Here is a 22,120-nt window from a genome sequence, read left to right on the forward strand (position 1 = left end):
TTCAATCACTACGAGTAGAAAACAGCATTTTCTAAAAACTTACTCAAATCAGAATGAGTCATGAGAATCCTTGTGCCCTCAGGCTAAGAAAGAATTTCCTCAGTAAGACTCAGCACCACTGTAAAGGAAAAATGGTGTTTGAGGACACGGCAGATACACATCTGTGCAGGGGCACAGCGGCCTTCCAAACACGAACCTGCACACTCCGGCCTGGGACAAATCATTGCAGGGCATTTAGCACGCAGACTATTAGGAGCCTTGGTTTATTTTTTTATTTTTTTATTTTTTTTTTAAAGATTTTATTTATTTATTTGACAGAGAGAGACACAGCGAGAGAGGGAACACAAGCAGGGGGAGTGGGAGAGGGAGAAGCAGGCTCCCCGCAGAGCAGGGAGCCCGATGCAGGACTCAATCCCAGGACCCTGGGATCATGACCTGAGCTGAAGGCAGTCGCTTGACCAACTGAGCCACCCAGGCGCCCCGTAAAAGCCCTCTAAGTAAGAGAAACAATCAAATAGGAAAACTGGCAGAAGGCACGCAGGGGAAAGCATGCTGTGTGTGTTTGGACCACGGACACTCATGGCACATGGGAAATGTGGCGACAGAGCTGGACAAGGCGGTGGCCGAGGCTCGAGGTCTGGGATTGGGCTAGGAAGGCACACCTCCCTCTGTCAAGTGTGTCCGAATGCCACCATGCTCTTCTCTGCCGGTGGCGCCCCCAGCCCCGGGTCTGGACTGAGTGGGCTTGGGGGTTGCAGGAACCCCGCCCCACCCCCCGACCCTGCGGGGCCCTCCTCCCTGCCTCTCCGAGCCTCCCCTTCCCCACTTTGCATCTGACACCAGGTTCGAGCTCGGGTTCCTCTTAACAAGATGCCCTGGGCCCACAGGACAGAATCTGACAAAGGTCCGGGGCTGTTCTCTGCCTCCTGTGATCTGCAGGGCCCCCTCGGATGCTCTGATTAGAGGCCTGAAGGTTTGTGCCATTGTTTGAGGTCAACTTAGCTGGTTCTTTGCAGGGGACCTGGTATTTCAAACAAAAGGCTCATTGTGACTTTCCTTGACCTGTTCTTTCTCTCTGGCAGAGAGGATTTAGTGCTCTCCTGTTTATTAGCTTGTTCCAACGTAAGCAGCTTATTTTTGTGTGATCGTCGTCACAATGCTTCAGGCACCTCCCAGCCACACCCTGCAGGAAGGGTTGCGTTTTCCTTTAAAAGTCGGTGGTTTTACAATAGCTAGAATTGCTCTTGACAGTGTTTTACAGATATGTTTCTATTGTGGTAAAATATACATGACATCAAATTGATCATTTTAACTGTTGTTAAGTGCACAGTTCCGTGGCGTTCATTATAGTCATGGTGTTGGGCAGTTATTAACACCATCTATTTCAAAAACTTTTGTGTCGCCCAAACAGAAAGTCTGTATGTATGGAAGCAATAATCCCCAACCCCACCCCAGCTCTTGGTAACCTCTATGCTACCGTCTCTGTGATTTTGCCTCTTCTAGTTACTTGACGGATATGGAATCCTATATTATTTCTTCTTTGTGTCTGGCTTATTTCACTGAGCACGGTCTTCGAGGTTCATCCTCGTTATAGCGTGTATCCCAGTTTCATTCCTTCTGTGGCTGATCCTCCTCTGCGGTGCACACACATTGCGTGTTGGTCTGTCTGTCTGTCCGTGTGCACCGGGCTGCGTCCACCCACAGCTCCCAGGAATGGTGCAGCGGGAGACACAGGTGTATGGTACCTGTTGGAGTCCCTGCTCTCAGGACCTTTGGGTCTATACTTAGGGATGGAATTAGTAACACAGTCATTCTGGGTTTAGCTTTCTCTTGACCGTATTTTTGATAACGTGAGGTTTCAGAGGATTGTGGTTTCTCGAAGTTTGGTCTTTTCTCATTTTATGTTTTTTATTTTTTTAAAGATTTTATTTATTCATCAGAGAGAGAGAGCACAAGCCGGGGGAGTGGCAGACAGAGGGAGAAGCAGGCTCCCCGTGGAGCAGGGAGCCCAATGTGAGACTTGATCCCAGGACCGTGGGACTTGATCCCAGGACCCTGGGATCATGACCCGAGCAGGAGGCAGATGCTTAACCAACTGAGCCACCCAGGTGCCCCAGAAACAGCTCGTTTAAAATGGAAAAGACCAGGGCACCTGAGTGGCTCAGTCATTAACCATCTGCCTTCGGCTCAGGTCGTGATCCCGGGGTCCTGGGATCAAGCCCAATGTTGGGCTCCCTGCTCAGCAGGGAGCCTGCTTCTCCCTCTGCCTATCCTCTTCTGCTCGTGTTCTCTCTCTCTCTCTCTCAAATAAATAAATAAATCTTAAAAAAAAAAAACAAAAACTGTTTCTGTTGGCTCTTCCTGCCTGCCACTGAGGCTGAGCTGTGTGGTCGTTTGTGTGCGTGTTCATTTCGGGACCGAGGTCCGTTTGGAGACAGGAATGTGTGAGCATCACAGTGAAGCCTCCCAAGATGGATTGCAGACATTGTTCATGGCGCCCAGAGTCATACATCCAGGGACCCAGGGCTCCCGTGGAGACACCAGACTCCAGCAGTTGGCTGGATAATCTGTTTGCCAAGTGGAAGAGACCAGAGTTAGAAAAGAAGGTCAGTAGAGAAGATGAAGGGTTTTTTATCTTCCCCTGCAGGGAGCCTTGGCCAATGTCACAGATGTTGGGGGTGGCCATGCTCGGGGCCAGATATTTCTTGGCTCTTGTTTCTTCCAGTGGTGGTGCCCCGTGACCGTGGGCGACTTAGGAACCACGTTATGGTTTAGATTCTCCAATAGCAAATACCCATCTCACATAAGTACGGTGAAAAACACTAATAGGACAGTGATAACTTGGAGTCCCGTGCTAAAACCTCCCGTGTGTCTTCTGTGTTTTCCGTGGAGTTGTTAGAGCTGCAGATCGGGAAACTGAGCCAGGGATGTTTGGTAACTTGCCCAAAGGGACTGAGAGGTCACTCAGTGCTCAAATTGGAATCGAAGCCATGTCCGTGCATCTTCAAATTTGGAGGTAATTTAGGGGACTCTTGTAGCATGCACCTGTTGTATAAGCTGTTACGAGTAAGTGTTACTTTATGGACCACGTTTCCCCCTTTCTCCTGAGATCGTGTGTTTCTTGAGTAGAAGAACCGTGTCTTACTTATGCTGAAGGTTCTGCTCTGGTGCCTTGCTCATACTTGTTTCTAATAGATCATTTCTTAAGGAATTCTGAATGTACATACCATAGATGCACTTGTGGGTTCCCGAAAGGTCCTGAGTTCCCACCCCTACCCTCCAGGAGGGAGGCTCTGGTAATTCCAGGTGACCAAAGACCTTCCCTTCCCATGGTGCCATTTAAGGGGTGTCAGGGGCATTTGAGGTGGGATGAGAGAGGACGAAACCAGAAAGTTAGCTGGCAAGACTCCTGTCGATTGTAGCTTTTGGACCCAGCTCCTGTCATAGTTCATTGGATGTCCATCTTTTACTATATTATCCATGAGAACATCATCAACATTTTACCTGCTTTACACATGCACACACGCGCATGCACACATCAAAATAACTCTTACTTTCTTAGCATCCTGCCCTCATAGGGAAATGATGCTGTCCCCTAAAGATAAAGTCCTTTTTCTCATGTGTTCAACAGAATCCTGAATAGTAACGAATATTGGCCTCTGGTGGGATATTGAAGCCGACGTTGAGTATGATTTTGATTTCCTTCACCCTCCCGCCATGCCTAAACACCTTTTCTTAGGGCTGAGATGGCAAAAAACTAGGAGGAAAACCATCCATAATCGTTCTCCCACAGAGTGACATCTTTTTGCCTTTTGGAAAACGAAATGCATTCAGGCCACATCTAAGTATCGTGTTTGCCCACGTGATTAATGCTGCTTCTGCAGTATCCATTCAAATGACAATATCACAGACCTTCAGAAAGGGAGGCCATGGTTTCTTGCCTATGTCCTCTGTTTCGTACCTGTTTAGGTGACTTCCCTGTTACAAAAACAGGTTCTTCACCTGTTAACCAGTGAATCCAACTAACTGTGCTATGCGGTGGGCACTCTCGTTATCCTGTATTTGCAGGGGGAGGAAACTGAGGCCCAGGGGTCAGAAGAGTCACCCAGATCACCCCCTGCGGAGTGGCAGAGCCCAGTTTGGCCCCAGCCGGTGGGCTCCGACCCCCTTGGCCTCTGGAGTTACCCCCCGTCCTCCAGGGTCTGCTTGTGCCTTCCTGTCCTTCCGACTCCTTAGAGTTTTCAGTGCATCAAAATGAGATTTTTGAGGTAGATGCTGAGTTTTCCTTGTCCTCAGAAGCAGCCAAATAGGTTGGACCCCCTGCAGCCTCCTCCCCTATCCTGGACCTGTGCCCGCTCCATCCTTTGCACTCGGAAGAGTATCTGTCTGCATGAGGAAGACAGAACAAAAAGCCATTGAGGCACCTGCTCGCTCCATCTTTCCCAGAGTCAGGCGAACCTCGGACCTCCCTGTTCCCAGTTCCCCGTTGGCACGGAAACACTCCACGTCACCCTCTGTGATCCCCGGGTCTCAGCTCTTACGGCTCACTTTCCTGATGCTCGGACGGCTCATGCCATGCTGGCCTGTTCCCTTTTAGCGGATCATTGGACCCCATTAATGTTTCACGTTTCCTTTGCTGTCAGGATGCTCACCGCTCGTAGAGGGCTTTATCCCCATGAGTCCTGTGTTCCTCCAGCCTGTTGGCTTTTCTTACTTTTGCTCCTCACTTTTCCTGTTTCTTACATTCATTCGATGTATATCTGTTGCTTTTCTAGGCCATGCCAGTCCCAGGGGACACAGCAGTGCACAGCGAGGTTTTAATTTATTGGCCATAGAACACACGGACCTTTGCGTCCATCCAAAGAAGTATCAATCCATTTTTGGAAGCGGTGGGTACAACTTAGATATAATTCAGTATTAAGATCAGTGATGAAAGAGTATCCTTAGGTCTCCCTTAGGTAGAGAACCACAACACGCTCTCTCCTAAAGTCTAATATGCTTTTCCCCATTATATTACGACTTACCTAAATTAACTTGTTTTTTTTTTAACCCTCAGTTAACCAGCCCTTGCAGGTGAATATTTTTTAGAATGAGTTATTTTTCTTTTACGATGCTAAACCCTATCCCCGAAGGCAGATCTCAAGCTGGAGGTTTTCATAAGGAAAGCGAGCCACCGTCCCTGCTGCCTTCAGAAGTCCATTAACAAGTTTGCCTCTGTTGCTTCTCTTGCCACGGCTGATGTTAGATACGCCCCGCCGTGAATTGCTCCCATCTCTGAGCAGGTTCTCCAGACTCCTGGTTCTTACCTGCGGGCGGGCACTGTACGCACACATCTGGCTAAACCTCTCTGGGATCCTCCCGATGAGCTGACGTTTCAGTGGGGTAAATAGTTGGGTGCCAGCGGGGCGGCTAGGAGCCTGCCCGGTGGCTCCCGGCGCCGTGCACCGCTTCCCACGGAACATGCCAGGGAGTGGTAAGCGACACCCACCAATTCTGCATTTGGTTCTGATGGGCGCACGGACCGGAGGAGATGGGGGCACAGGCTGATGGTCCTTCCATCACCGTGGATGTATTTTATAAAAATAATGCCGGACACCGAATCATATTCCCCACTGACTGTGCCCTCTGCCCATTCTCTGTGAAGCCGCTGTTTTTATTCTGAACACAGCGTGGGCACACCATTCTGTTTGTCCAGACACCTTGGGGTCCTTCCGTCGCTGTAGGTGACGTGCACTGACCCCCATGCTGTCACCTCCTTCCTGGATGCCCCCCGCTGCCCGTTGAATAAGTTGCTTCCCCTTGGATCTTCTCTTGCGGTTTTTTTTTTTTTTTTCTTTTTTTTCCCTCCTGAAAACTCACACTTTGTTTTGTTTTTTAGTTTGTCAAGTACGTGTCTGTCTTTCCCATTTCTTTCTAGGTTGAGACCGGGGATCACGTTTTCGTTTTTAATCTTTGGTGGTGGGGGGGGGGGAACTAAAAAGAATGTTGGAGTTTTAGGCTCACCAGGGTAGGAACTGAGGGTCCACCAGTAGCTATGAGACTCCGGGTGTGTATTTTCACCTCTCTGAGCCTCGGTTTTCTAATCTGTGGAATGGGCGTGATAGCATGCAGCTCATGGCTGTGGTGTAAGGATTGTGTAAGCGATCCCAGCGAATGTTCTTGTATCACGCCCCCTCCCCCCGCCCCCTGCACACTCTGTCTCTCCGAATTACTCTTTGACCAGCCCGCAGGGCAGTGGACATAGCAGACAAGGAAAGTTTGTTCAAGGGGATACTGAATCAGGCTCTGTCAAGGGCTAAGTGCTCCCTGGAGATGCGAGCAGGGGGTCCATGACTTGAGAAGCATACCCTACTTCTCATCTTCCCTCTGGAAATAGAGCTCTTCCCAGTGCAGAGCCCAGCTGCCCACCAAGCCCCACTCCTCCCGTTCAGTGTTTCTGTGGGCAACGCCATGTGGAGCGAGGGGGGGGACTTAGGATGTATGAAGCCGTGTCTTCTCCTGGGAAGCTCAGCTGCATCCATGGTGGGCCAGGGAAGCCAGAAAGACTCTGGCATGGAGGAAGAGTGTGCTTTCAGAGGGAGAGAGATTTCTCACGGCAGGGATGCCCCAAGTATACTTCCTGGTTGGGGACAGAATTGCATCCTGTGACCTCAGGGATGACCTGGTAGGCCTGACAGGGTCAGGCAGACTCACACAGGCATGGCTCTGGCCTGCTGGGTAACGCTTCCTGCACGGTCCCCATGCCTGGACACGTGTCCTCCCTTGTTGGAATTAGTCTGGCATTTATCCACCTGGTGGCCTGTGTGTCACCTGCCTGGTGGGCCTTTTTCCAAGGAACAGCCACCAGAGGGTTTGGGAAGGCTACCTGGCTGACTTTCTAGAAAATTCGACAGCTGGATTTATGCAGGCTGCTGACTCCATTGTTAAGGTATTCAGTGCCAATTTACTAAGCACCTATTATGTGCCAGGTGTGGAGTTAGTGAAGCCAAAGTGAAAGAACATGAAGTTCCAGTCTTCTAGAAACTCAAGTTTAGTGAGGGAAAAAAAAAAAGAAAATTAAAATGTAAGAAGGAGGCAACATGTCCAGCTTCGGAGGTGGACAGACCTGGATCGGACTCTGCACCCTACGTCTGGGGAGCTGAGATGCTCTGCCTCAGTATCTCCAGCTGAAATCTGTGAAAATACCTACTTGTCTGGTTTGGCAAGAGGAGGAGAAACAGCTTGGGCTGTGGAGGGACCTGGCCCAGGACCTGGCGCTTTCTGGGTGCTCAGGAAGTGGGAGCTGTTGTTCATCAACATCATCATCATCATCAACAGAGAGAATAGAAATCAGACCCATGGCCTCCCCTCCTTCGCGTGCCCAGCCTGCAAGCATCCCTTTTTGTCCTGGGGCATTCATCAGAACATACCGCTTCACTTCTCTCCATTGAAAAATAGTTTTCAAAAAGAATAATAAGCCCTCGGTTAGGACCTCCCTCCGTTCCTTCCCTGACCCAACTCCAAAGAACTGGATTCAGAATGAATCCGGGTGAGTCTCAGGAGGCTATTTTCACAAACCAAAGCCGCCCGGGTGCTCCCGCTCCTCGCTTATCGGGTTCAAGGGGGACGCCTCCAGATTCGCAGAGCCCGCCTGCTTCATGCGGAGCGTCCCATCTTTCCGGCGAAACCCCATTTCCCCCCACATCCTGGAAAGCCAGCCCCTCTCTCCTGGGCATTTCAGTTCTGGGAGCTGTGCCATTTCTTGGAATCGCCCAGTACGTTCTCCTGGAATGACTTTCCCCATCCCGAGGCCTTGGAAATTAGGCGCTTCTTAGAGCTGAATGCCCTCTAGATGACGGTCTTGCCTGTAAACAGAGATCTCGTTTTAAAATTCTCCTCTTCTGCCAAGAGTGAGCAGAACCACATGAGGAACGTGTCTGGCCTCTGGGACGCTTTTCTGGTTTGGCCACTCCGTCAGCTCTGCCAAGGTTCTCTTCGTCCGACGACACAGACCGCGCTCCATGCTGCTTGCTGTCACCCCACGCCTGTCCCTGTCCTCTCTTGCAAGATGTTCAGTCCTGGGCGGGATTCCCTCCTCTTGGCTGGAGGTCACCCCTTCCTGTAAGGAGCTTGCGCTTGCTTTCTTCACGATGTCACCTCTGCTGGTCCCTCCCTCACTTGCCACTGCTCGGGAGCAGGTTCAGCATCTCCTGTGGAGGGACTCATTCTGCCAGAGGTAGTAAAATGTCATCTCCTCCCCTGCTACTTTGTTTCCGAGGGAAATCCTTTCCCAAAGCGGGTTGGAAAGATGTGGTTACATTCAGGTGGCGGGGACTCCTGTCTCTTTTGTTAACGTCTGCATTTCCAGTACCTGGAACAATGACAGATATGTAGTTGGTGCTCGGTACCTGTTTGTCGAATGAATGGATTTTACACTTTAAGAGTTAAAATCACGGAAACAGAGTGTTAATGTTGAACGGGGTAATAGAGACTCCCCGGTGTCTAATTTGCCTTTAAAAATTTGCCTTTTTTGAAAGGGCAGTGTTAGCGAATGGGTGGACTTTGGGACTGTGACCTGGATTTTTCCTCTTCAAGTCCAGTGTTCTTGGACTAATATTTTTAGGATTGATGGCAAGTGAGAACCTTCCAGAATGACTGGCTGTTTACATAGTTTCTTGCGCCCAGCGTCTCCCTGCTTTATGATGTAATGGAAGAATTAGGGGTCCGGACCAGAAGTCTGGAGAAGAAACACGGTAAATCACGAAAGACAAAGATGCAATTAATTCTGTCTTTTTTGAGTGATATTTTGTGGGCATGTTTCTGTTCTCCGCTTCCCGCCCCCCAATTGTCTTCTAATAGTACAAATAGAGATTGCACTACTGAGTCTGTGCTTTTTTCTGTAACGTGTAGCTGAGGTCCTTGGTCCTTGCAGGGCGGGCTGTGACTTCTCTGGAGTGGAAAATTCTTTTCTTGTGTTGTATATTCCCACGTACGGAACACCACAGTCTTGGGTGCTTTCTGGGCGCTTCCTTGTGACCGTGAGGCAGGCCACAGTCGAAGACAGAAGGGAAGTTTGTAGACTTTCTCTTTCTAGGTGGTCTTCACCGGTCATCGGTTCCAGTTCTAGAATTTCTGCGAACGGAGTCACGGAACGAAATGAGTGGCTTCCCCCCTTTTGGGCGGCGTTGCGGAGGGGAGGAATAGAGTCATTTGACACTTCTCTAAAGCATGGATTAAACAGCTGAATCTCACTGGAATCAAAGTCCAGTGATAGCGATTAATCATTATCTTAACTTCTTTTGCTTGTTTGCTTTGGTGGTAGAAGCAGTGCCTTCTGGCCGCCGGGCTATCTATCTGCCCTCAGTTTGGGGATCTGCCCTGGACTTTGTGGTTTACCCTCCTCCCCGCCCCCCCACCCCCCGGAGGATTGCAGTATTCCGGCCGTCCCATGGCCCTGGTGGTGAGGAGGAGGAATCGGTCAGGCCGGGGAGACATGGCCCAGCCTCCCTCCCTGGCAGCCGTTACTGTCAGCATCCTGGGCCCCTTCTAGCCCTGGCCACGAGCTGCTCTGGGGAGGTGTGGGAGGAGCTGTTGGCACAGCTAGAAGGAATCGTGGGCTCACTGTGTTTCTGCATGTTCTGTCCACTTGTGGTGGAGCTTTGCACGAGCCGTCGTAAGATGCACACCTTATCACAAGATGAATACCGGTGGGTGGGGATGGCTCCCCATCGCGTGGTCCGCAGGATGGGTGGAGAAGCATACGTATTTGTACCGAGACCTACTGTCTGTTAGGAAGTGGGGTCCGTGGTTAGTGCAACTTAGGAAACGAGCAGCCTGGTGCTGGACCTTCCCAAGCCGGTCTTCCTGGGGTTACCCAGTGAGTCACCTGGGAAGCCGGCCCCCGGGGTCCCCGCATCGCCCCCCAGCCTCCGTGGCCTAGAGATGTCCCAGTTCTTGTTTTGCCTCCTGACTAGGTCCGGACACCCATCTTGTTGTTGGAATATCTCTCTTCTGGAAGCAACCCTTCCTTGACTCCTCTCCCCAGCTAGACGCCTGTCCCTGCTGGCTGCCCTGGGCCCCATTCCGCATCGGCCCCCAGGGGCCCGCCCCTGTGCTGGCCACCAGGAGTGGTGTCCACACTGTCCCCTCGGCCCCGGTCATGGAGGAAGCTGCGTGTGAGCGGGCATGCCAGCGCCGTGGGGGGTGGCCTGGGCTGGAGGACTGCCAGACACATGACCATCACGGCAGGCTGGCATGGCCGAGGGTGTTCTTGTCACAGAAGCACTTTGACCCTCCTGAAAGAAAGGGATCTGCGTTCTCATTGGGCGTTTTCACCAGTAGCTGTGGGACCTTGACCCCATTGAACATCAGCTTGTCTCACTGCTAAGTCAGTGTTATCGTACCTGTCATTACCTTACAGATTAGTCAGTGATGTGAAGTGGAGGGGCACGTGATAAGCACTTGATGATCGCGGTCCTTAGTGGTGATAACCACTAATTTGCATGTGGACACACAGCTCAGACGTCGGGCCACCCGGCCACCATGTGGCATGCACACTGAATTACCACTGCTTTGGGCCTCGCTTTGCCTAGCCGTGAGGTGCGAAGTTGCCGCCTCTTAATTTCTGAGACCCTTTGGAGTTCTTCAGCTTTCCACGGGATAGCGAGGAGAAGTTGTGTGGGTGTGCTCGAGCTCTGTGACCCAGGCCGCAGAGTCTGCAGATCGTTTAGGATCTTCCCTGACACCACTGTGCTCGGGGGGCCTGAGGACTGTGCTCAGGAGCAGGAAGACCAGCGCACAGCGGTTCACTGGGTTCAAAGCTGCGGCTTGCATAGTGGGAAGGACAGGGAGCAGGGTGCGGCGAGGCGGGCTGCGAGTGCATAACGTCTTTCCAGTGTTCGGGACTTTTTGGCTCGGAAGGTTCGGAAGAGCCCGTGAACTTGAATACGTTGGCCACCCAGCCAGTCTTTCGAGTCCTTCCTGGCCGGTGGTGTGTGGGCTAATAAATCTGGCAGTCGTTCGGTCACGGACTAGTTTCTGGTGTCAGGGTTTGGGGATTTTAGGAATCCTCCCTCCTTCTGCGAGGAACTTACAGTTTCAGCAGCTCTCTCCTGTGATACTGACTTTTCTCCATCCGAGCCTAACCCGGGTGCATTCAGGGAAGGAACATGCTTTGGGCCTGGGATTGGGTTTGCGGGCTTGCGAGTCTGCATAGACCCGCTAAGTGCTGACCAGAGCCCAGCAGCCGCAAAAAGTGTAGGCGGGGCTCCTTTTCGAGGACACATACATGGTTGTAATGCAACACACACACATACACACACACACACAGATTCTTCCAGTTGTTGAAATAATCAGCTTGTTTGATACGTACTTTCACAATTCATAGACACTGACCGTGTCAGTTGCGATTGTCTGGGGGAGGGCGGGTGGAGTGGAGAGCGCTATTTCCCACAAAGGTTGGAAAATGAAGTTTCTCTTATAGACGCGCGGAAAGGTCAGGAGATGTGAGCATATGGCCGAAGCTGTGTGTGTATTTATATGTATATGCCAGACGGATCCTTCCAGGGATTTTATTTCGTGTTTCAGATCCTGCCTGCCTGTAGTAGCCATTACGATAAAGCTTTGTTGGATGTATTTTTTCAGATGACAGGATTGGAAAGTTGCCCGTGTACTTGGAGGGGTGGTCAGGTGATCTGTTCGGTTTTCTGAGTATCTAACTATCAAGAATACGAGTAGGGCATACTCTAACTCCAGTGTAACACCTGATTTTCTTACTCTGCTTACTTCAGCCTAACAGTACCGATTAAAAATTAAATCCTTGTGGCTGGATTCTGTGAAAGGAGAAGAGTAATTGGTGTGCCGAAGGTATGTCAGTCGAATGTTGAGTTCTGTCTGCACGAGGTTTAAATGGCTTAGAGGTCGACAAACATAGTTTGCCAGGTGAGCGTGGTTTAGGTTGAAAGCTCCGTTGCAGGCTGGACCTCTTGTTCCTGTCCAGATAGAAAGGTGTAAGAACGTTGACCTTTCCGCATGTGTTCGGGACTTTTTGGCTATAGCACTGAGAGCTTCCCTTTTCCTCTCCGTGCTGACCCAGCACTTCTGCACCCCAGACGTGCGGGCTTTCTTTCCACATCAAGCATTCTCTGACACCAGCTGGGCGTGTCCTACGATGCCTTTTCATTCTGACACGACCTGCTTGGTTCAGTTACTAGGGCAGTCCGCAGAACTCAGAGTTCACTAGTTAGAGTACTCGTTTATTATAAAGGATGCAGCTCAGGAACAGTCAGGCGGCAGAGAGGCATGGGGCGAGGTATGGGGACGGCGTTCAGGGCTTCCGTGTCCGGCACACCACCTTCCCAGCGCCTCTATGTGTTGACCTACCCAGAGGCTCTCCAAACCCTGGGGGTTAGCATTTTTTATATACGTGCTCCACTACATAGGCATGATGGCTTACGTCACTGGCCACTGGTGATTAACTCGACCTCCAGCCCCTGTCTCCTCTTCCCTGAGGTCGGGGAGTGGGGCTGAGCCTCCCAACTCTCTAGTCCCACTGTTGGTCCCCCTGGCAACCAGCCCACATCCCATGGTTATCTGGTGGCTTCCCCCAAAGCACCTGATTAATACAAACTCAGGTGTGGTTGAGAGGGACTTGTAGGGGCGCCTGGGTGGCTCAGTCGGTGAAGTGTCTGCCTTTGGCTCAGGTCATGATCTCAGGGATCGAGCCCCACTTTGGGCTCCCTGCTCAGCGGGGAGTCTGCTTCTCCCAATCCCTCTGCCGCTCCCCCCGCTTGTGCGCACTCTCTCTCTGTCAAATAAAATCTTAGGAGAAAAAAAAAAAGAAAGAAAGAAAAGGGCTTGTAATGAATAACAGAATGTTATATATCACAGAAGATGATCCTTTCACCTTTATGAAAGCTCCGGAGCTATTTCAGGAACCAAAAAAGACCAAATAGTAGAACAAAAGATGCTCGCGTTGCTCTTAGAGCTTAGGACATTATAAGGATCTTAGGCACTGTGTGCCAGGATCATAAAGAAGGCCAAGATAACTATTTTCTATTCTGTCCCAACTTCACCAGTGCCATTGACCTTTTCCTTTTTTTTTTTCCTGCTCTTAATAATCTATTACTGTCTGGGGTTTTAGCATCTTAAGCAAGGCTACTGGGCCCCATCTCGTCAGGAGTGTCCCTTCTGTATGAAGATGGGAGGAGGCAGGCAGACGGTGTTTGGTAACAGGTGCTCACGTGGGTCTGGGAAGAACAGACAGTCCATACATGTATCCTGAGCACATCGGGCAAGTAGCGTTTCTCTGAGGCAGAGTCAGTGTCCTCTTTCCTGTCTGTTCGAGAGGACACCGTGTGGTGCGGAGGGCCCAGCAGGGTGCAGTGAGGGGGGCCAGGCGGGCCAGAAGTGGGAGCCTCGCCTCTAACTCACGCTCTTCTCCGCGCCCGCGGTCCACCAGTGAGCGCCCGGCTGCCTCCTGGCTTGGCTTATGGAAGATATTCACCCCGAATCATCGAGGAGCCAAACGCGAGCTTGTTTCACTTTTAGGTCTATTTTAGAAGTGAAGCAGCTTCTATTTGCTTGAGGAAGTGAGGCCAGGGGCACATGTGAGTTTGAGATCAGATGAGCTAACCAAATATTTGGGACAAGAGTCAGCATCAGTGTGGGACTTGGGTTATTTGAGGAAAGCGAAATAACTGTTAATAACTGGATTTGCAGATGCGTCCTCCTGAGCCCGTGTGACGTGAAACCGTGTACGTGAAATTGTTTTCCCTTCCCCCTCCGTGCATCTTCCAGGGGTACAGTCTCACGGGAAATATTTTGGCATCAAGTCTGTACTGAGCAGACACGTCGTCGTAGCACCCATTTCCAGAAGCATCTGCCTCGTTCGCGCCCGCTGTGTTTGCTTCTCCGCAGAAGGGCTCTCACGGGTGGGTGGCGATCCACGCAGGGGAGGCGCGGAGCTGTCCGCACCCGGCGGGATGCACAGGATGCGAGCCATTCCAAGCATTTCTGCAAGAACTGACAGTCACCTCAGTAATGTCTTGGTGACTTCCGTAATATCATAGTGCAGTACTATTTTTTTTTTTTTTTTAAGATTTCATGTATTTATTTGAGAGAGAGGCAGAGAGAGGGGAGAAGCAGACTCCCGCTGAGCCAGGAGCCTGATGCGGGGCTCCATCTCAGGACCCCGAGATCATGACCTGAGCCGAAATCAAGAGTAGGACGCTTAACTGACTGAGCCACCCAGGCACCCCAGTGTAGTACATTTTAAAAGAATGTGATGGAGAGGGACGCGTGGGTGGCTTAGTAGATTAAGCATCTCACTTCGGCTCAGGTCATGATCCCAGGGTCCCGGGATCGAGCCCCACATCGGGCTCCCTGCTCCGCGGGGAGTCTGCTTCTCCCTCTGCCTCCTGCTCCCCCTACTTGTGCTCTCTCTTTCTGACAAATAAATAAAATCTTAAAAAAAAAAGACCGTGATGGATAAATGTCTTCCTTGGAATCAGTCCTTTAAGACCCCTGCTTGGAAGATCCCATTATTAGTCCTTACTAGAGTTTAACAGAGTTTAAGGAAAATCCTGACTGATTCATTCCTTTCAGAAGGGGGTGAAAGCATGTTGAGGACGCACATTGCATTTATCATCTGGGGTCTTTATACTTCACCGTCAGACTCTCAATACGGACTCTCAGTAATGTCAGAGTTACTTCCCATTCCCGAAAGCACAGTGGCCTGACTGCAGACAGGGTGACCCAGGTGGGAGTGACCTGGCCGGCCCCAAGAAGGAGAGGAAGGGCAGGACGGAAGACACCACAGGCCGCATCTGTGGACACCACCAGGGGATTCTGTAGGGAAAAGATAAAGCTCCAGTGAAAACCCACCTGGAGGGCCCACACATGGCATGGTCTGAGAAGAAATCTGTCCGAGAGTGAGCCTGTTTGTCAGGGGGTGGCCAGTGTCTTCTGCTGGGTTTTCTCCTGGTTTTGAGGACGTGTGAGCGGCAGCTGGGTGAAACCCCACTGGGCTGTGGTGCCCCTCGGCCAGCCTGCCCATGGCATCTCGCCCCAGCTGGCATGGACCCGAGGCTGACTCGGGAACTGCCGTGAGTTCTGGCCTTCACCCCATACTGACTTAAATGGTCCATTGGGAGAAATACTGGGTTGTTCACGGGATGAGTGAGGGCAACATAGACTTAATTGTCTTACAGAGCTCAAATCAGGCAACTGTTATGGGCAGCTAAATAGGAGTGTAGGACACATTCTAGAACTTTCCTGAAGCCCCAGACTTGTGAGTGTCCCTGCTGAGTGTTGCTTCCTCAGTTTGCAGATGGGGACAGGAAACAAGAGGACAGCGGTGTGTGTGTACCTCTCCCTCCGGGGGTCCGGATTTTCTGTGAGCCCCACTCGGCCCACTCACCTCCCTGCCCCTGAACTCTGAGCAAGACTTCTGCCTGCTGACTCTGGTGTTGTCCTTTGTGATAGATTAGTTATTGATCACATGGTAATTATGAATTATTAATTCAGCACTTTGATCCTTTTACTGTCTGGCCACGGGATTAATCTTTGACTCTTTATAACCCAATCTAGGCAACATCTTTCCTCCTCCCACACAGGCCCGGAGACATGCGGGGCCCTGCTCACAGGTTTCAAGTCGGGAGGTGGGTCCATGTCCACGCCTCCCGCCCCCGTGTACTCCACTTAGACAACCCTCACTGGTCTTGGTGCCTGCCATTTCAGAAGCATCGGCTCCTCTCTTGTTGGTCCATCTGTCTGCAGGACCCAGTGGGATCCATCTGAAGCCCACTGGGTATAACGTCCCGTGTCCAGGCCTCTCTCAGACCCGCCCTGGCATCGTTGCCTGGAGGGTCAAGAAGCCGGGGGTCCATGGCTTTTCTGCTCCTGCCTCAACCTTCCCACAGCTGTTCTCCACCCCCACCCCACCCCCAGCCGACCGCACGCCCTCCCTGGCTGTAGCCGTGGGGCCACCTGCACCCCCAGACCCTCCGCCCCTTTGGCATCCATGCCAGGCATCCTTCCTCAGGCAGGTTTTTGTCGCTGTTTTGCTTTGCTCTGTCTTCTTGGGCCCTTTTGCCTCATGAGGCGGGGAAGCCGAAGCAAAGGCATCCAGGCCGTGTGTGTGGAGAGTGGGAGAGGCAGGGAGAGCAAGTTCCGAAAATGTCTGTGAGCTCGTGCATTGAGCACACACCTGGTGAGGTCAAACTGGTGGCTGCAGATTGTTTTCAGATTCGAGGTTCGCTGTTTCGCGCTTGTGTGTATCGTGGGCAAGGTGCTGGACCCCCGCAGGTCTGTTCCTCAGCTGTTAAGCCAGTTAGTGGTCCCCGGTTTATATTCTGTTGTAGGTATCAGTGCAGGGGGTGTACTGAGTAACATCTACCCCGTGCTTACCATATGCCAGGCTCTGTTACAGAGCGGGGTGATGACCAGCCTCCTCCTGTCACCCCGCTGCGGGCAGCTCCATTGCGGACCCTGTGTCGGGGTTGTGGGCCGAGAAGTAGAAAGCGGAGCCTCGTGTCCTGGGTGTGGAGCCCATAGCAAGAGCAGGGCTCTTGGCGGGTGACTGCTCTGCTCTGCCTTCTTGCCGGTAGGGGCTTGGGGCCCTGGCTTGGCGAGGGTCGAGCTGTCTCGGGCCCCGAGCCCGTCGTGCTGAGTGGGTGTCCCGTACAGGAGCAGGTGGGCCTGTGGGTGACTTGACTTGCAAAGCGCTCCGGTAGGGCGGGTCTCGTTCACGGTTGCCATGTTGTGAAAAGTGACAGAGCTGAAAATGCACAGAGGGGACAGTGCTGTTGGGTTGCAGTGGGTTACAAATAAGAGAAACTAACTCAGAGTAGCTTCAGCACGCGATTGTAGGGACTGTGCTTTACGGAGCTCCCGGCCAGACCACGGCCTGGCCCTAGGGGGCTTGCGAGCCGAGCCCCGCCGGGCTGCTCGGAGCCCCAGGCTCTGTCTCTGCCCCGGGCCCCAGCCGCTCCCACATCTCCGAGTGTGCTGGCTTGTACCCTCCACGGTGTATAGTCAGGATTCTCCAGAGAAACTGAACCAACGGGATGTGCGTTTGTGGGTATACGGGGCTGGGGGGGGGCGTTTTAAGGAACTTGCTCACATGACTGTGCAGATGCAAGTCCAACATCTGCAGGGGAGCCAGCAGGCTGGGGACCCAGGGAGGAGTTGCAGTTCAGGTCTGGAGGTGGAATTGTTCCCTCCTTGGGGACTGTAGCCTTTTTTTTTCTTAAATGCCTTCAACTGATCGGATGAGGCCCACCCACATTATGGAGGGCAGTCTGTCTTACTCAGAGTCTACTGATTTAAATGTTACTCTCGTCTAAAGAATACGTCACAGAGGGGAGCCTGGGTGGTACATACAGGCAGGTAAGCATCTGACTTCGGTTTCCGCTCAGCTCATGATCTCAGGGCCTCGAGAGCAAGCCCCACATCCAGCTCTGTGCTCAGCAGGGTCTGCTTAATACTCTCCCTACCCCTCCCCACTGTGTGCTCACTGTCTCTTTCTCAAAATCTTAAAAAAAAAAAACCCTTCACAAAAACATCTGGCATCCTGTTTGAGCAAACACCTGCATCCTGGCCAAGCTGATAACGTCAAAGTTCCCATCAGAGTCTCTAGGACACACCTCCTTTGTTTTCTGTCCTTGCCCCTGACGTTGGCTGTGCTTCCGTCTCTGCGTCTGTCAGGACCTTTTCTGCGACCAGGCCTGCCCTGCTCTCAGGCCAGTCGAAGGCAGAGGAGGGCGCCTGGAGGTCAGCAGGTGCACATTCCATCAGCCTCCGCCTGTGAGCCCGTCCGCGCGGCTTGGCCCTCCTGGAGCCCTGAGCAGGCCGAGGCCTCTGTCCGTGTCAGGTGCCGCTCTGTTCCTGTGTCCCTCTTTCGCTTCTGGAGTTTCTGGGAAGGGAGAAGTCCCGCTGCATCGAGTTAGGGCTTGATGTCCACCTGTTGTGGTCTGGCCAGCTGAGGCCGGCGCGGCGGGGGCATCGCGCTGGGGGGCCCACCCGCGCCGAGGGGTCCGGGAGCTAGGCAGGGGCCAGCTGAGGCCGGCGCGGCGGGGGCATCGCGCTGGGGGGCCCACCCGCGCCGAGGGGTCCGGGAGCTAGGCAGGGGCCAGCTGAGGCCGGCGCGGCGGGGGGCATCGCGCTGGGGGGCCCACCCGCGCCGAGGGGTCCGGGAGCTAGGCAGGGGCCAGCTGAGGCCGGCGCGGCGGGGGCATCGCGCTGGGGGGCCCACCCGCGCCGAGGGGTCCGGGAGCTAGGCAGGGGCCAGCTGAGGCCGGCGCGGCGGGGGCATCGCGCTGGGGGGCCCACCCGCGCCGAGGGGTCCGGGAGCTAGGCAGGGGCCAGCTGAGGCCGGCGCGGCGGGGGCATCGCGCTGGGGGGCCCACCCGCGCCGAGGGGTCCGGGAGCTAGGCAGGGGCCAGCTGAGGCCGGCGCGGCGGGGGCATCGCGCTGGGGGGCCCACCCGCGCCGAGGGGTCCGGGAGCTAGGCAGGGGCCAGCTGAGGCCGGCGCGGCGGGGGCATCGCGCTGGGGGGCCCACCCGCGCCGAGGGGTCCGGGAGCTAGACAGGGGCCAGCTGAGGCCGGCGCGGCGGGGGCATCGCGCTGGGGGGCCCACCCGCGCCGAGGGGTCCGGGAGCTAGGCAGGGGCCAGCTGAGGCCGGCGCGATGCTGATACACATACCGCGTACGGTTCCTTATGGGATGTATACTCTCAGTCACGCTCCCCTGCCTTCACCGGGTCGTGTGACCTGTTGTGGGTTCGGGGACCTGATCCCCAAGATGCCCGTGTGCTTGTCCCCCCCCCGCCCGCTGCTGCTAAAGTTCTGCTCTGTTCTGTTTTCCCGCTGTTGCCGCCACGCCCAGAGGATGACGTAGACCTGGAGGCCCTGGTGAACGACGTGAACGCGTCGCTGGAGAGTTTGTACCCGGCCCGTAGCATGCAGTCGGAGACGGTGCCCCTGCTGCAGAACGGCCAGCACGCCCGCGGCCAGCCGCCAGCCTCGGGAACAAGGTCCCTGCAGGCGCAGCGTTCCCAGCCTGTGCACATCCTCGCCGTCAGGTGGGACCCCCGGCCTGAAGGGGCTCGAGTCTGAGGGTGGAGGCACAGCAGTACCCTCTGCTCGGTCCAGCTCGGCCCCACGGGCTTGGACGTGGTGTCCGGGTCAGCTCTGACGACCTCCATGGAGCGCCTGCTCGGTGCCAGGGGAGGGAAGTCCTCGTGAGAGAATGTGCTGGACGTAACGAGGGGCATCCCCCGGGGGATTCACTGGAAATTCCGGGGCTGGCGGGAGGGGCTTCTGGAAGCTGGGGGGGGGGGGTCCTTGCAGGTGGCACATCTCTGATTTGGGTGTCGAGGGGTGAGTTGGAGCTGGGGGGAGAAGAGATCCCTGTTGTCGAAAGTGGCCAGATTTCCTCCCTCTTTATGGCGGAACGATACTCCATTGTGCATACTGCGTTGATCCATTCATCCGCTGATGGGCGACACGGACAGCATGCTAAGTAACCAAGCCTGCCACAGAAGGACAGATGGCACGTGATTGCGTGTCGGGGGCGCATCTAAGGTGTCAGACTCTGAGAAGCAGAGAGTGGGAGTGGTGGAGGCCAGGGGCCGAGGGGAGGGGGCCGGGAAATAGGGGACAGCGCGTCCCGAGTGTTGGTTCTACAAGGTGAGCAAGTCCTAGGGATCTCCTGCAGCACAGAGCCCTCAAGTCCCAGTACTGTGTAGACCGAGAACCTTGCTGAGAGGGAGGAGCCTCAAGGATCACAATAGAGAGCGGGGACAGGGCGTTGGCAGGTCGTGGGTGTGTCTGGCAAGCGAGACTGGCGATGGGTCCTGCTTGTGCTAACGTCACCGTCGTAGACATTACATGTTGATCACACCTCAGCGGAAGGGTGTGAACAAAAGATGACCCCGACAGGTCAGGGCCACATCCCGAAGGCCTTTGTGAGCCATTCTGGGGGAGAGACGGGGAAGGATCTGAAGAGGCGAGCGAGGAGATTGGGTTTAGGTTTTGGCAGATCATTCTGGCAGCCTGGTGTCCGGGGAGGTGGCGGGATAGGGCACGGCCGACCTGGAGGCTGTTTCAGCCTAGAGATGGTGGTGTCCTGACCCTGATAAAGAGGGGGACGGACGGGAGTTGTGAGCACCTGAATTTTGGAGGGGGAGGGACTGAGTGTTGAGTGTGTCTCGAGTGCCTGGGAGATGGGCAGACAGGGGTGCTGAAGGCATCGTGGGCCTCCTGGGGGGAGAGGTTTGTGAAATCGAGCTGAGAAGCTCTCCATGGCCGCTGCCTGGTCCCTGTGAGCCCTGGAGGTTTTCAGATGAGGATGGAGGGGTGGGAGGGGGTGAGGGACAGAGGCCTTCCTGCCTCCCTGCCTTCCTGGGCTTTCTAGTGTGAGGCTGGTGGTGCCCTCCTTCTTGGGCCTCTGTCAGGCTGGGGTGCCCCTGGCTGTTCCTTCCTTAGCACTGCATCTTCTGGGGAATCTCGCTTCCTTTCCTTGGAGTCGGGGTGGGGGGAGTCCTTTTTGCTTCCAGAGACTTCTATAAGGCTCTTTCTGGTCTGACATCCCCAGTGTTCTGCAGGCAGGTAACCCTCTTGCCCAAGGTAGCCGGCTCTGTCCTGGGCGGCAGAATAAGCACAGAGCCGTCTGCAGGGGTGGTCGCCTGCCTCTGGGCTCCTGACCTTTCCCTACCTCCCCCCTCCTGGTGTTTTCCCCCCACTCTGCTTTCTGGAGCATCACCCCTGTGTTCTTGGCCCCTGTGGAGCTCAGTCTGGAAGGAGACGCTTTTTTCTCCCGGGCGCTTCTCTGGGCCTGGGGTCTGTCAGTCACGTGTCCAGGGAAGCCTTGCGTGGGGGCCCCTGGGAAGATGGGGACACAGCCCGCACAGCGACCGTGCCCAGAGCTGAGTCAGGGCAGAGGATGGACAAGAAGGCCCGGACCGGTGAGTGGCCCGGAGCCCTTGAGCCTCAGGTTCGGGCCAGATTCAGCCCTCGGCCGTGGGGGTTCCATGGGGGTGCATGGGGCGGGCATGCACCAGACGCTCTCCCTGATGCAGAGTGGACGCTGGGCCTCAGGCCTCACCTCTCCTCACTTCTCTCGCGGGAGTAGCATTGTTTCCTACCTTCAAGTGCAGTTAAAAAATGGGGTGACCGATACGGGGCACACAAAGATTTATTTTGTAAGGGAGGCCTTATGTTGAGCACTTCCCGTGCGTGCTGAGCACTTCCTCTGTGTAGTCTCTGTTGAATCCTCATTTGTTAGCTGGGACGATGGCCACCATGGCCCTCGAGGTGGGTGGTGTGGTGGCCCCCGGTGCCCAGGTGACAAAACTGAGGCCCTGGGGGTAGGGACTGGCCCACGCCTGGTGAGTGGGTAGTCGGGATGCAAACCCAGCCTGAGATGCCCCGAGGAGCTCAAGACCAACTGGGCCCGGTGCTGTGGGGAGACCCACGGAGTGGGGTGTGGAGCATCGACGGAGACAGGTGCAGAGTAGAAGCTGGGGAAGGCAGGGAGGGCTTCCTGGAAGAGGCTACCATTGGGTCCGATCCTGATCCTGAAGGAGTGGACTGCAGGGGCAGCGGAGGGCAGCGGGTGTGTTCCAGCCGGGCAGACGGCAGAGCACGCTGGGCCTGCCATTCTCCTCCCCATCCCCGACCCCCGATGTTCCTGCACCTTCGCCCCCTTTCCACGTCTCGGTTTGTAACAGTGGAGGGACGCAGCCTCCGGAACGGGGACTGTCTCCAGCTCCGTGTAATGTCCCTTAGTTTTGCCTCGGACGGTACTTGTGAACTGCTATAAAGCCGACGCAGGACTCTTTTTTGAGAATAATTTACTGACTTGAAACTCACGTAACATATAATTAACCACTTACAGTGTACAATTGAGGCATTTTTAGTACTCTTTCGGGGTTGTGTTCCCGCCACCTCTACCTGGTTCCAGAAGGTTCCCACCCCTCCAGAGGAAAGCCCCTCCCCATTCCTCAGTGTGTCCGCGCTGCCCCTTCGCACGGCCCCGGCAACCACCCACCTGCTTTTCTGTTGCTGCAGATTTACCTGTTCTGGCCGTTTCCAGCAGAAGGGAATCCTAGTTCACCGAGCATAACGTCTGGGTTTTTGT

The 22,120-nt window shown here is 54.3% G+C and overlaps 1 protein-coding gene across 15 annotated transcripts in view; it reads left to right on the top strand.

Moving 5' to 3' along the window:
* GRB10 (growth factor receptor bound protein 10) overlaps positions 1-22,120 on the top strand; it is a 175,126-nt gene that overhangs the window by 91,634 nt on the left and 61,372 nt on the right. For 9 of the 15 annotated variants that reach the window (XR_010406626.1, XM_064575463.1, XM_064575466.1 and 6 more), the window contains 2 exons: positions 4,776-4,889; positions 18,866-19,061. Coding sequence is in view for 14 of the 15 variants with exons in the window: in XM_064575463.1 (XP_064431533.1) it covers positions 4,776-4,889; positions 18,866-19,061 (310 nt within the window). In the remaining variant the exon portion in view is untranslated. The remainder of the gene's footprint in view (positions 1-4,775; positions 4,890-18,865; positions 19,062-22,120) is intronic. The other 6 variants (XM_064575470.1, XM_064575471.1, XM_064575472.1 and 3 more) reach the window with 1 other exon arrangement.

This window comes from Mirounga angustirostris, unplaced genomic scaffold (assembly GCF_029215605.1).
Source record: "Mirounga angustirostris isolate CCGP_5_RB_7025 unplaced genomic scaffold, mMirAng1.0.hap1 SCAF_12, whole genome shotgun sequence".
NCBI lineage: Eukaryota > Metazoa > Chordata > Mammalia > Carnivora > Phocidae > Mirounga > Mirounga angustirostris.